General features: G+C 40.0%; 1 protein-coding gene across 1 annotated transcript in view; it reads right to left on the bottom strand.

Annotated features, from left to right (window-relative positions):
• The window catches only part of LOC146379247 (replication protein A 70 kDa DNA-binding subunit-like), a 46,525-nt gene that overhangs the window by 11,740 nt on the left and 21,575 nt on the right, over window positions 1-13,210 (bottom strand). Inside the window, exons 11-13 of the mRNA XM_084940446.1 lie at window positions 10,623-10,759; window positions 9,902-10,050; window positions 6,850-6,979 (exon numbers count right to left, since the gene is read on the bottom strand). Of these exons, the coding sequence (XP_084796572.1) occupies window positions 6,850-6,979; window positions 9,902-10,050; window positions 10,623-10,759 (416 nt within the window). The remainder of the gene's footprint in view (window positions 1-6,849; window positions 6,980-9,901; window positions 10,051-10,622; window positions 10,760-13,210) is intronic.

Below are 13,210 nucleotides of genomic sequence, written 5' to 3'. Positions count from 1 at the left end.
AAATCTGTATGCAAATATCACACAGTCAATCAAGAGAGTGAAGCTAAAAAGAAGTTAGCTTCTATAAAGCAGCACTGATGCACAATCACTTTTACTGTTTGTGACTTTTAAATTGATAAAGAAAAAAGGAGTGCACTAATATTAATATTGAGCAGCACATTAAAAGAAACATTCATCAGCGCTCCAGGTGAATAACCCTCAGTGGATGTGTTGTTTTCATCTAAATATTGTAAGTATTCTTTTGGTATTTTCTTGTAATTTAAGCTGCCTTTTAAAATCATGACTTAAAAGTGATGAAATTAAACGATAAAATCCAAAAGAAATGTGAGATCAAGAGGAATAAAAGTGGACCTTTCAGAGCGGACAGTTTTAAAGAGGGTGAAAGAGAAATACTAAATAAAATAAAAATAAACTCAGATCAAATTTGGCATCAACTGTAAAACTGTTGCCAACAAGTTGGCCCAGCTGGTAGATGCATGCTGTTTACACATCTCTATTTGACTTCCAAACAATCTTGGAACTGTTTAAAAAGAGAGCAGAGGGAGTTTGAGAATTCTTTGCATAATAAATGCAAGATGAGACGGATCTCTTTCTCTCTTCCTCTCTAGTTTTGAAATAGTGCTAATGTGCTAATGTATGCGCGCGGACAAGCACGCTGACATATACACACGGCTGCGGTGCAAGGTTATATGCAAAGACCCAAACTTGTGCATTTGCAATACACATACAATGAGCTGAACTTCTTTCTGTTAGGAATTTAAATTAAAGTGTACACAGTCAAACAGCATCAAATTAAAATGCAGCGATATTGCTGTAATTTAAACAGATATTAGCTCCTTAGGCGGCAGAACTCACACTGGTAAAATCAACAGCTAAAAAGGAAAGAAATGCTAATTCTATGGGGGGAAAAGGCTATTCTCTCATCCTGTGGAGACGCTCGGCATTTGATTTCCATAAATATAAATATAAAGAATGCACACAGCACAGGAACTGCATCTCGTTGGGAAAAGGCACGCACGTGGACGTGCCTGCATGCAAACATTAAGCACGGGGTGATGAATGTGATATACCTGCACATGCTTGGAAAAACCACAGAAAAATTTATTTTCCTCGATTCACCAGAGGGTATTTCTTCTATCAGGAGAACAGGTCTTAAACAAGATGTTGGAATTGAAGCCAGAATTTAAAATGAAATGCTTTAAAATGCATTCTAAACAACAACTACAAGCTAGAGCTGGGCCAGACTCATTACTAATGTTGGCCTAAATGAGTCTATCAAAGACTCTTTCTAGGATGCCGGCCAAATTTGCGCACGCACGCACACACACACACACACACACACACACACACACACACACACACACACACACACACACACACACACACACACACGCTGACAGAGCAATGCTGTTCCTTCGTTATACAGCCCACACTCGCTGTAAAGTGTTTAGTAAGAGCATGGAATGTGAAAAGGCCGTTGTGTTCACAGCGTCGCTCATGAGAGGGTTGATGATGTCCTCTGTCCTCATGACCTCTACAGATACTGCCAGTCAGACTTAGAGCTCTTTGACACTTTTTCCCCCTCTAGCTAACACTAACTCACAGCCTCATAATCTGTCCACCCATCCATCTACCCAGTACACATGCCACACAGCAAGAACCCCTCTTGAACACTTAGTAAGGCTTTTTTTTTTTTTTTAATTAGGAGAATTCCTCCCGTTAGCAACAGCGCTCTCCCCCTCAACACTCCACTCCCATTTTCCGCCTGCCTCATCACGTTTTGCAGACTTGGGCAGATTGGAGCGCTGGAAGGCTGGAGATGTGGGAAGGCGATGGGTGGGGAAGGTGGTAGAAGGGTGGACGTAACAAGAGAAAAGAAAACAGGATACTTTTTGAGAGCACGGGGTTGTTGAGGACTCCTAATGTTGGCAGATGCTACAGACAATGAGCGGATAGAGGTCATCGCGATCTGAACCATAGTGATTCCCACAAAACTAGACCACTCTAAATAAATCCCACTGCATTTGTCATCATCTTTCCGGTTCTCCCTTTGTGTTTTATTCTCTCCCTCAGTATTCCAGTGTATACACAAAAGCCTTGGGGCAAAGTCTTAACCTTAAGCACACTGAGGAGCGCCTGGAAGAGTAGCATGACTAACGCTGCACATAAAAACAGACACACTACAATGCAAAAATATGTGTGCACACTTACCTAAAGATTCAGAAACATTAACACACACACACACATAGCTCTGAAAATAGTTTTCATTCTTATCACACCAAATCCCTGTGTCACCTTCTGGCACCTGAATGCAATTAAAATTTGTATGTGGAAGGGCAACCAAGTGAAAATCTACTTCACATAATTGACGTGGCTGCACATGCCAACTTTAATGCTTGTCCCCAAACCCCAACACACACATTGCTACATTAATTAGAAATAGCTTGTATGCTTGCATCCGTGTGCGCGCACACACACGCAAACAGTCACACACTTACATGGAGGAAAACAGGTAGAATGTCAAATTAGATTCCTTCAAACTATAAGCTAATGATTTGAATTCCATTATTATAACCAAAGCCGCAGCCTCAGAGTGCGCGAGAGACAAGCTTCTTAAAGCCTTTCAATTACAGAAACAGTAGGTGGTACGCAGGGCAGACAGCTAAGAAGACAGAAAAGAGGACAGAGGATAAGAAGAGGGGAAAAAATAAGAAAAACAAGAAAAAGAGGGATTTCTCACCATTCAACCCTCATCCTGACTTTACCTTTTCTTAATAACCCTTGTCACTTCTATCCAGTCCACTCTTCACTACTTTCTTTACACCTTCTTCTGTAGCCTTGGTCCCCGCCCTCCCCCGAGAAAAAAAACATCCCTCAGTGCAGCTTTGTAAGTGACATGTAGCTTGAGTGGCTCTGCCTGCCTTTTTCCACTCATCAGCTCTCAGTCTCCCACATTTTCTATCTGCGCCACTTCCCTTCTGGTAATGTTATGCCCTATAGGCTTCCCACACCTCCAAAAACATAATTAGAAATTTTTATTAGAAGCGACATTGATCTTGAAGCTACCCGTAAGTGGCTTCCAATTAAATGCGAGGAATGAGGCAGACTAGTCTGAACTAAATCTCATTAATTAGAAATTTTAGGAGTGGCGCATCACATTTAGATGCACTCTGCTTTTGGTCAAAAGGTTGATAATTCTGTACAATGACACCTCTTAAAATGGCACACATTCAATTTGAAGGTTCTTGCGTGCTCATCCAATGGCGTTTGGCTTTACTGCTAATACGTAAGCATCGCTATCTCCCTCCCCACAGCTAAAACAAGAGAAGCATGACTCTAATCCATGAAGTCATAGCAAGGCACAGCCTACAGCTGCTCTGTTTACAATGAATGGAAGACTGACTGTGGATTTGTGTTTGTCTAAATGCTTACATTTAAATGAGGCTGAGCAGCAGTCAGGTCTAAAAATCACTGGAACCATGTCTGTTTACAGAAAATCTTCTTTGATAGTTTTTAATAAGAAGCCTTCAATCACATTATGATCCTGTGATGTTTAGCAGTAAGGATTGCTTTCATCGTGCATTTTGTGGGTTCAGTTCAGTGATAATGGCTTTACTGGCATGACCATATTCAGACTCAGTCGTGCTGTGTATGAATTCTGACATGAATTTAAAAGAAATTCTGGTTATTTTCTTGCAGGACAGGGAAAAAAAATACAGCCTTTTTGTTCGTAGAATTAAATTTAACTTTTCTTTTCTAACTCCCTGTCAGTTATTTGCACTTTGTGAGTTCCTGATTTTTCAGCAATTTCCCTTTCATATAGTGTATTACATTGCATATTAATTACATACAAAGTGAAATATTTCAAGCCTTTTTTTAATTTAATGTTGAAGATGATGGCTTGCAGCTCTTAATGCTCAGAAATCCAGTATCTCAGATTAAATTTCCACAATTAGATAAAAAATTTTGGGGCTCCTTTTACTGCATCGGAGTGGCGCTTGTGGCAAAGCTGAGGTGTTACTAAAGTCCAGATCGCTTGCTGCCTTCAGCTCATCTGGATTTTGGGATTTTCCTCATCTTCCTCTTGAAAATACCCCATAGATTCTCTGTGTGGTTCAGGTCAGGCGAGTTGGCTGGTCAGTGAAGCACAGTAATAACATGGTCAGCAAAGCTTTTGGCAAAGTATGACGTACTACTACTCCTGTTTTACGCCCGTATTGACTTTGGACTTTGATTGAACACACCTGACCAACCTCCACCAAAACCAGCAGATGACACGGCACCCAAATCATCACAGACTGTGGAAACTTCACACTGGACTTCAAACACCTTGGACTCTGTGCTTCCTTACTCTTCAAGTAGACTCTTTGACCTTGATTTACAAATGAAATGCAAAATGTACTTTCATCTAAAAAGAGGACTTTGGACCACTCCAGTTCCTTTTCCTTAGTACAGTAAGACCCTTCTGACGCCATCTCTGGTTTAGTAGTGGCTTTACATCACTGACATTAGCAATGCAACAGTTGTACCTCCTTTCTTGAAGACATCTGCGTGGTGAGTAGGGCTGCCACAAACGATTATTTTGATAGTCGACTGGTCACTGATTATTTTTGCGATTAGTCAGCTAATCAGATCATGCATCCATTGGACGTAAAACGTACAGCTTATTGCACCAGCATGCATCTGCTCTTATATAACTATCATTAGCTTACAGCTTTAAGTGTTTAAGGTATGTGCTAACTAAAAATAAAGACAAGATGATAGTTTATTAAAGTTTAATTAAATTTGCAGATTGTTTCGGTGAAGTTTAATAAACTCCTTGCTATCTAAAATATAACGGGACACCGGAGTATATTCTCGAGCATCTCACACTTCTGATAACCAGTTGTCTGCTTGACATTTATTCAGCTGTGTAAAAACTATAACTTTAATCTCAGCCAAACCGATTTACTCAGGAACAAATAAAATACTAAAAAAAGCCAAACAATAACATTTTTAAGTTAGCTAAGTGACTTATATATATTTAACCTGAGTAGCGAAAGACAGCGGTGGGTTTGAAAACGATTTGCCGGGAGTCCGGTGTTCTCACGGCTCTAGTGAGCCTTGCCCCCGGCTAACTATCGAGCTAGTGGGTAACAGACGTCTCCAAAAACGTCTGAGCGCTTTTGAAAATATGTGGTGTCTTGATAAACTGAGCAGATATTTTAGATTTATACAGTTACATTCTCGCCTGAAAATATGTTAAACGTTTATTTTGTGACCCAGAAAGAATAATAAGAGTAATATTAAAACTAACTAGCTACCGCCATTGTTATAAACTGAGCTGGGCTGCGCTATGAATTCTGGGACAGAGCTACTTCTTCTTCGGGGTTTAACGGCAGCTGGCATCCTTGTACATGCAGTGCTGCCATCTTCTGTTTCAGTCCGTTATTACACTCTTAAATCCTACTACTTATTCCTGCGTCTTTTGTGATCTTACAAAGCTTCAAACGACGCGTCGACTATTAAATCAGTCGTTGACGATTTTGATAGTCGACGTAATCGTGACTAGTCGACTAATCGTGGCAGCCCTAGTGGTGAGACTGACACCAGCCTGAGACTACTCTTTGTGACTATTCATGAAGGCTATGGTCATCCCTGCTGCTTGCACACCGTTCCTAACACAGTTTCCCTTGAAGTGAACTTTTCACTAATACGGTTTGGTGCACCACTCTGCAAACAGCCAGCTTTTTCAGCAGTAACCTTATGTAGCTTACTCTCTTTGTGGAGGGTCAAGCATTGTCATCCGGAAAACTGCTAAGTCAGCAGTCTTCCAAGTGACTGCAGTTGAATGTACTGCACTACACCAAATGATACACTTTCTGTAATGCTGCATTTTGGATTTTCGTGACCTAAAAACTGTAATCGCCTAAATAAACATATCACTATATTTATTTCAATTCATGTGTAATGAATACAGAATATATGAAACAAAACACAATCTTTTTTGCAATATTCTAATTTCTCCAGACGCAGCTGTATACGCAATTCAAGAAAGCCCAATCCACACTGTGAAGGTAACAAGAGCAAGCAAGTTAAAGTTAAGAAATAAAAAATGTAAAAACAGCATTACACTCCTGACGTCAAAGTCCGTCAACATGATGGATTTGTCCCCGTGTGACTGGAAACTTTCAAAGCATTAAAGCTTTAACTCTTTGATTTTTTGGGGCTGGTGCCAAAACTCAATGTTTACAGTGCTTGTCTTACAACGCTGGAATGATTTTCTGTTATCAACCTTGGCTGTACTGTAGCTATGCTGATGTTACATCATCTGCACAGGGTCTCTTTCATTCCTCTTCAAACAGTAGCCAGCTGCCTGAGTGAGAGAAGGATTTTCTGACTCACATATCAATCTGCTTCCTACCAAGATTTTCATAAAGAACTGACTCAGAAATCAAACTAAAACTGCAACACAAACAACAAGATTTACCCTTTTGCTGTTTAACACCTTGTGGTTCAATTTTGATCAGATTCACTGCAGATCTCACACTGTGCATTCAATGTAGCAAGCACTGTAGCTGCTTGTGGTTCATAAAACAATTAATAAAACATAAAACAATCAAAGACTGAAAAAAAAGTCACCTAATCCTAACTGCAAAGAACATTTTAATGGCGTCCATGGATCTTACTTTAGTCTCGTCCACCCCATTCCTGAAATTTATTCTGATATTTGCTGCTATTTGGGTAAAGTAAACCTTCAGTGATCTTTATTTTATTTCCCTTTTAAATCTAAATGCATGTAATGATAATGTCTTTGGAAATAAGGTAATGCAATGTGTATGTAAGTATGTTTGCATGTGTTGACGTCACCTTCTCTCCATGGCCCATGTCTTCATTCTTAATGTCGCTCAGTGTTTTCCAGTTCATGTTTAATCCTGTGCCTGCTGACCTGGTTTCTGTCAGCGACTGGCTGTTGACTGCAAAGCCTTCCCGGTCATACCTATAGAGATGACACATACATGAATAAATATGCGTCGATTAGGCATAGCATTATAAGCACTGACAGGTGAAGTGAATAATACTGATTCTCTCTTCATCATGGCGTCTGTTAGTGGGCTGGATATATTAGGGAGCGATTGAATATTTTGTCCTCAAAGTTGATGCATTAGAAGCAGGATAAATGGACATGTTTAAGGATTTGAGTGAGTTTGACGAGGGCCAAATTATGATGGCTAGATGACTGGGTCAGCGGGGTGTTCACAGTCACAATCTATTAATAGCTGCCCAAGGAAGGAACACTGGTGAACCAGTGACAGGGTCATTATCGGCCAAGGTTCACTAATGCATGTGGAGAGCGAATGGATGAGCTACTGTAGCTCAAATTGCCGAAAACGTTTATGCGAATTTCTGATTTAAAAGTGTCCGAATACACAGTGCATCACAGTTTCTTGTGTACGGGGCTGTATAGCTGCAAAACAGTCAGGGTGATTATGGCCCCTCTTCACCACTGAAAGTGAGGATCAGAACTGGAGCAGAGAGCAATGGAAGAAGGTGGCCTGGTCTGATGAGTCACATTTTCTTTCACAACATGTGGATGGTCAACTTTGTGTGCATTGATTACCCACAAAACACCTGGCACCAGGATGCACTATGAGAATAAGGTGAGTCGGCAGTGGCAGGGTGATGCTTTGGGCAATGTTCTGCTGGGAAACCTTGGATCCATCCATGTGGATGTTACTTTTACATGTAGCAGCTACCTAGACACTGTTGCAGACCATGTACACCCTTTCAGTGAAATGGCATTCCTTGAGCTCTCTTTCCGCAGGACAATGCACCCTGCCACAAAGTGAAAATGGTTCAGGAATGGTGCATGAGGTATTTACTTGGTCTCCAAATTTCAAAGCCCTCAATCCAATCAACCATTTGTGGGATGTGCTGGACAAACAAGCCTGATCCATGGAGGCTAATATCTTGGTCCAGATACCACAGCATACCTTCAGGGATCCAGTGGAATCCATGACAAGTCAGGGCTACATGGCAGCAAAAAGGGTCCCAACACAATATTAAACAGGTGGTCATAATGTTATGCCTGATGGGTGTATGTCCAGGCATGCCTATGAACCAAAACACATTGGTATATTCTTTTTAAATTGTCATGCACATTATACAGAGAGCAGGGAAAAGAAATACAGATTTGATAAGTCAAAAGAAAGCACACCGTATGCTTGAGGACACAAGTAAAGATCCCTGGATACTGAAAATATTAAACTGCACTAGATGTTCCATAAACACTGGACCTGAATATGTTCAGCAGTGTATCTATTTGTGAAAAAGAAAGTGTCAAAGCAAATGTGTGTATATTTTTTTACATGTTTGTTCTATGGCATTTTCTTGAGGAGTAACTAAACTCAATCACTAACTGCACTGTATCAATTATAATCCAAATAAGCATCTTCAGACATGTCTGAATCGCTCTTGTAACTGATTTCCAGACACAACATCCTGCAATATATCTGATCTGACATATGGCTGCCAAATGCATTAACAGACCATTTATCATTTTTTCTCTGCATACATTAGCATCCACATACACAGTTCATTCACCAAGTGAAAAATACAAATAAATAAAACCTCTCGAGTATTGTCTATGCATGCCTTTTATTAATTTATCTACCTTTTTAATATACCATCTAAAATCTTCATGGATCAGTGTGACTCCTGCTCAGCAGTCTAACTAAGCAGTGCAATCTAATCAACTCATCATCCAAATTCATCAGCTTCCTTGAATTATGCAAAGAAGTCTGGTCCAAACAATCCCACATAGCACTGCATCGCCACAGGAAGTAGAGTCAGACAGACCTCCTTTGTCTTTCTAAAGCACAGACCTAAATATAAAAAACAAAGTGGATAACTGTGTGGTACTTGACTAACTTCATTGTCATTCATTGACTGCTGCCAGCATGTAAACTTGAATAAGCACCAAACAGCAGCTGAGATCGAGAGGAAAAGCTGCGGATTAGAGGAGAATGGAAGGAGTGATGAAAGGAAGGAGGGTGCTGTTCTTTTACTTATTTAGCCCTTTAAATATCAACACCAGAGACCAATAAGACCAAGATTAAAGCTAGAGCAATGCAGCCTACCCCTTCACTTTCTCCTGCACACATAAGTAACTGGCATAACTAATATAATGTACCTGTAAAAGTGGCCAAAATGATCAATCATGGAACAATTAGCAGAATTCATAATGCAGTCATTAACAATTTAAAAGTGTGAACAGAACCATGCCTTCGGGAACACGCCTGAAATTACTGTATTTACACTTTGAAGGTATGAGTGCTGTTTGACGCAATTTAGTGCCTACGAATAGATTTCAAGAGTAGCACACAGGCAATCATATGCACACAGAAGGATTGTTATGTACACACAAACACACACACATAGAGGGAGGAAAAAGGAAAAAGCGTTTTTTCTTTCAACAGTGTCCAGACTTGGGAACAGCCTTAATGAGTGAATGAGTCATAATTCAAAATCCCTCCACAGGAGCTGCTAATAAGAATCCAGTTTGATGCTGCTCACCACGTTCCTATCTTTGTGAGCAAGTACAAAAGCAGTTAGGAGCTGGAAAACACAAATACTTGTGCTTTGTTTCTGTGGTGCTCCCTCCTTCCGCCCTTCTGTCTACAACCTGTCTCGAGTCCTGCTGGGACTGAGGGGGCACATGCCACCAGTCTCCAGCCAAGTAATCACTGGGGCTTTGCATTTATATTTATGTGTGAGACGCCTGGTGGAATTTACCATACTTCATTTCATTTGTATGAGCAATGAAGTAGGGTATTTTTTTTTTTTACAAAGAACTTCTTGATGTGATTATTGGTGCAAGTGTATAATTGTTGGTGTATGGCTGCACATCAGAGTGACTCACCAGGCTCTCAGTCTAAAGGCCTGTGGTATATCTGGGTTGACCATGACTGTTGAACTGAACAATGCAGAGAGAGATCTTCCCCCAAAATCAGACAATCGAGCTCCTTTGATGGCAACCACTGGCTGTGTAGAGCCATCAAAATTTTCTGCCTGGAGAAAGAAAAAAAAGTGTCTAAGAAAGTAATTCAGGAGACAGAATGCGAGGCTGCAAAAGCAGTTGTATTATTGTCTCTTACTTGTTTAGTCTGTGTCTGCAGCTTGAAGACACCAGAAAGTAATATTTGGTATGGTGTGCTTTCATAATTGGACAACCTACAAGTTAATTTGAAAGTCATTTTTGGATTTCTGCAAAGAGGAGGGGATTAGCTCTTGCAGATCGAATGAGCTTAGAGAAGAATAGTGCTATTTCATGCACATTCGAGAGTTATTTAGCCTTCTGTCTCAAATAGGAGACTCTCATTCAAAACATCCCTGAAGGTCACAGGAATGATTTGACCGATCCAAATTTTACAGCCCAGAAAACCTAATCAGAGTGTTTTTGTACTCGAGAGCACCCAAAGAGAGATGTGTGACTACACATGCATGGCTGTATGCACACATACATACATGGGCACCTACATAAACACGTTCAATTAAAGAGTGCTCAACACTTTTTAATGTCAAATTGGAAATCAATCCATGGATACAAAAAGACAGAGTGAGAGAGAGATTACAGTTATTACCTCTTCGCCCCACAGTGTGACTGTCACGACTTTGCCTGTTTCGTCGATTATGCTGAGAGCCCTCTTGGAGACTTCTCTGCTGTTCTTAGTGGTGATACGGGATACATCCTCAGCACTCTTACATATTCCAATCACATCTAGAGGTAGAGAAAATCATTTTACAACTCCATCTCTTGATAACAGGAAGACAATATCCTTACAGTTGGGTATGAAAAAGGGCGTTATGTGAAGAGCACCTCCTGAGATGTCTCTACGCAGTGTAGAATTTAAAAATGCCCCCTGGATATACTCTACATAATGTGAAGTGTTATCACATCATAAGCAGTAAAGGCCCAACAGAGCACAGAGCTGACACCCCTCTGATATTGCCAAGTTACAGCAGAGTGACATAAATGTCATACCAGGCTGGCTAACACCCAGCACCACTTTCCAAATGACAACAAACACACTCATCCCTCTTTCAAGTTTCTTGTCATGTCAAGGCCTAAACACTTCATTCAGGATTACTGCACTGAGGAGCAATGAGGAGCTCTAAGATAATAAAGAAAAAATGATAAAAACAAAATATTCAAATACAGATTTCAGTTCGACTTGAGTCAACAATTGCTTTGTTCCTTTACAAGGTGGAATCAAAATGGCATGACTCCACCCATAAAAAGCATAAAGAAAACATGACTGAATATGGCAGATTTCTCCATCTAGGTAGTCTTCTTCAGAAGCTCATCACAATTTCCTCCTGCTATAACTGGATCACTCCCTGTAAGCTGTCTGTTTCAAAGTGCTGTAAACAGCCACATGATGGCATTCACCGTGGCATTCAGATCATTTGTTCCCTCAGATGCATCAGAAAATGACAGAATTGTGCACTGATAGTCTAACCATGGAGGACAAACTGGTAGTGCACAAACATACTCCTGCTAATACACCTGAAGTTAAATCTGAAGTACCTGTACCTGAAGTGTACCATTTTCTGGTTGTGGCTAATAAAGCTGTTTGGCTCCTGGGTCAAAACCCAGCTCTCATCAACATGTAAATCAGGTACTATTTTGTGTTTTGCGGTCATTGTCTCCAGCAGTGTATTTCATAAAGTAATTATCGTCTCACTGTGAAGAAACTGCTTGGTACCAGCATCTGCTGAGGTGTGTAGTCTGCTACATGTGCTGCAAACAGTACTGTAGTATTATAAAAATACTGTGATGACACCACTGATAAATGACCCCAAATATCTTTTCCATGCATTAAATTCTGTAAAAACAACAAGCTGTCATATTAACAAAATCAGACATTTACATCATATCTCTGATGGGTGATTATAGGTATCAGACAGGCGTTGACTACCTGTCATAAGAAAACACAAATATTTATTTATTAAGCAAATAACAAACTAAATAAATGTTTTATACCAAAATCTAGACAAGTCAGAAATTAATCAAGTATGACATCCATCCATTTAAACTATTTTTCTATCCAGGAATGCAAGGAAATAACAGTCATTTGGCATTTTAATCAAAAAATAATCATGTGTACAATGGTTTTTTTGTTTTTTATAAAAAAGCAAACGTGAAAATGCACGGATAACAACAATAATTATATTTTAGTATTAAAAACAACATTTGAATTAAAATGTTTTTGCATAAAGGTGGATTAACCATTACTGAAAGATAAGAAATGAGTTTTGGTACAAAATACTGTTACAAATACTTTTTTTACTATTTTACTATTACTATTTTGAATATTGCCATCTCTGAAAAGCCTCATTGCGGGTGACTGTTGCCATTTCACTTGAGATAAATGATGTTTATAACATTATTTATCTCCTTGTGTACGTGAAATAAAACACAAAAAAATCTACCGGGGGGGGGGGGATCTGTAGCACGTTTCATGGTGTCCTGAGGATTTACACATTGGTGTTCATGTATTTAACAAAATAACTAGACTGAATAACAACACCTTTTTTCAGATCACTCATCTGGCCTTTCTGCCTTCTCTGCTAGCCTTTTTCTAAACTCTCCCCTTCCTACCCATCCTCCCGGTATTTCTGTCAGTGCTCTCTCAGCCCTCCTTAATTCCATTATGATTGAGACGTCATCCACCTCTGAACTCCATTATCACCACAGGAACAGGCTGACAGTTCTCATTACCATGTTATAATCCCCTATTTAACAAAGGAGTAGAGTGAGAGGCAGTCGAGGGAGAGAGCGAATAGAGAGTCAACAGATGACACACAGGACATGTAACACTGCCCCTCTGTGACCAACGCAAACACACTCCTACAGCTAAACTGCTCAGTGCATCTCTAAACTATTTAGTGTGGTGCTGTGCTGGTAGTTTGCAATAATGTAACCATGTAATATAACTGTTCAGGATGTAAACCTACATGGAGCTTTCAATTGGTAGGGTACAGCCAGTTGCTTATATTTCTTTCTGACCATTAATTTCTTTTATAGTGTGTCCAGCACTTAAAAGATTCAACATGCCTGCTTCTGTGCTATCAGTTTTCTTACTTGCTCTGTTAGCCCATAACGCTACAACACTGGATTACTGTGCAATGCAAAAATCAAATCTCACACAGCGCACAGCTCTAGCAT

This window comes from Perissodus microlepis, chromosome 10 (assembly GCF_051167445.1).
Source record: "Perissodus microlepis isolate ML-2025 ecotype Zambia chromosome 10, ASM5116744v1, whole genome shotgun sequence".
Classification (NCBI taxonomy): domain Eukaryota; kingdom Metazoa; phylum Chordata; class Actinopteri; order Cichliformes; family Cichlidae; genus Perissodus; species Perissodus microlepis.
Note: the sequence above shows the minus strand (reverse complement) of the source record. Positions and strands in the feature narration are given on the sequence as shown.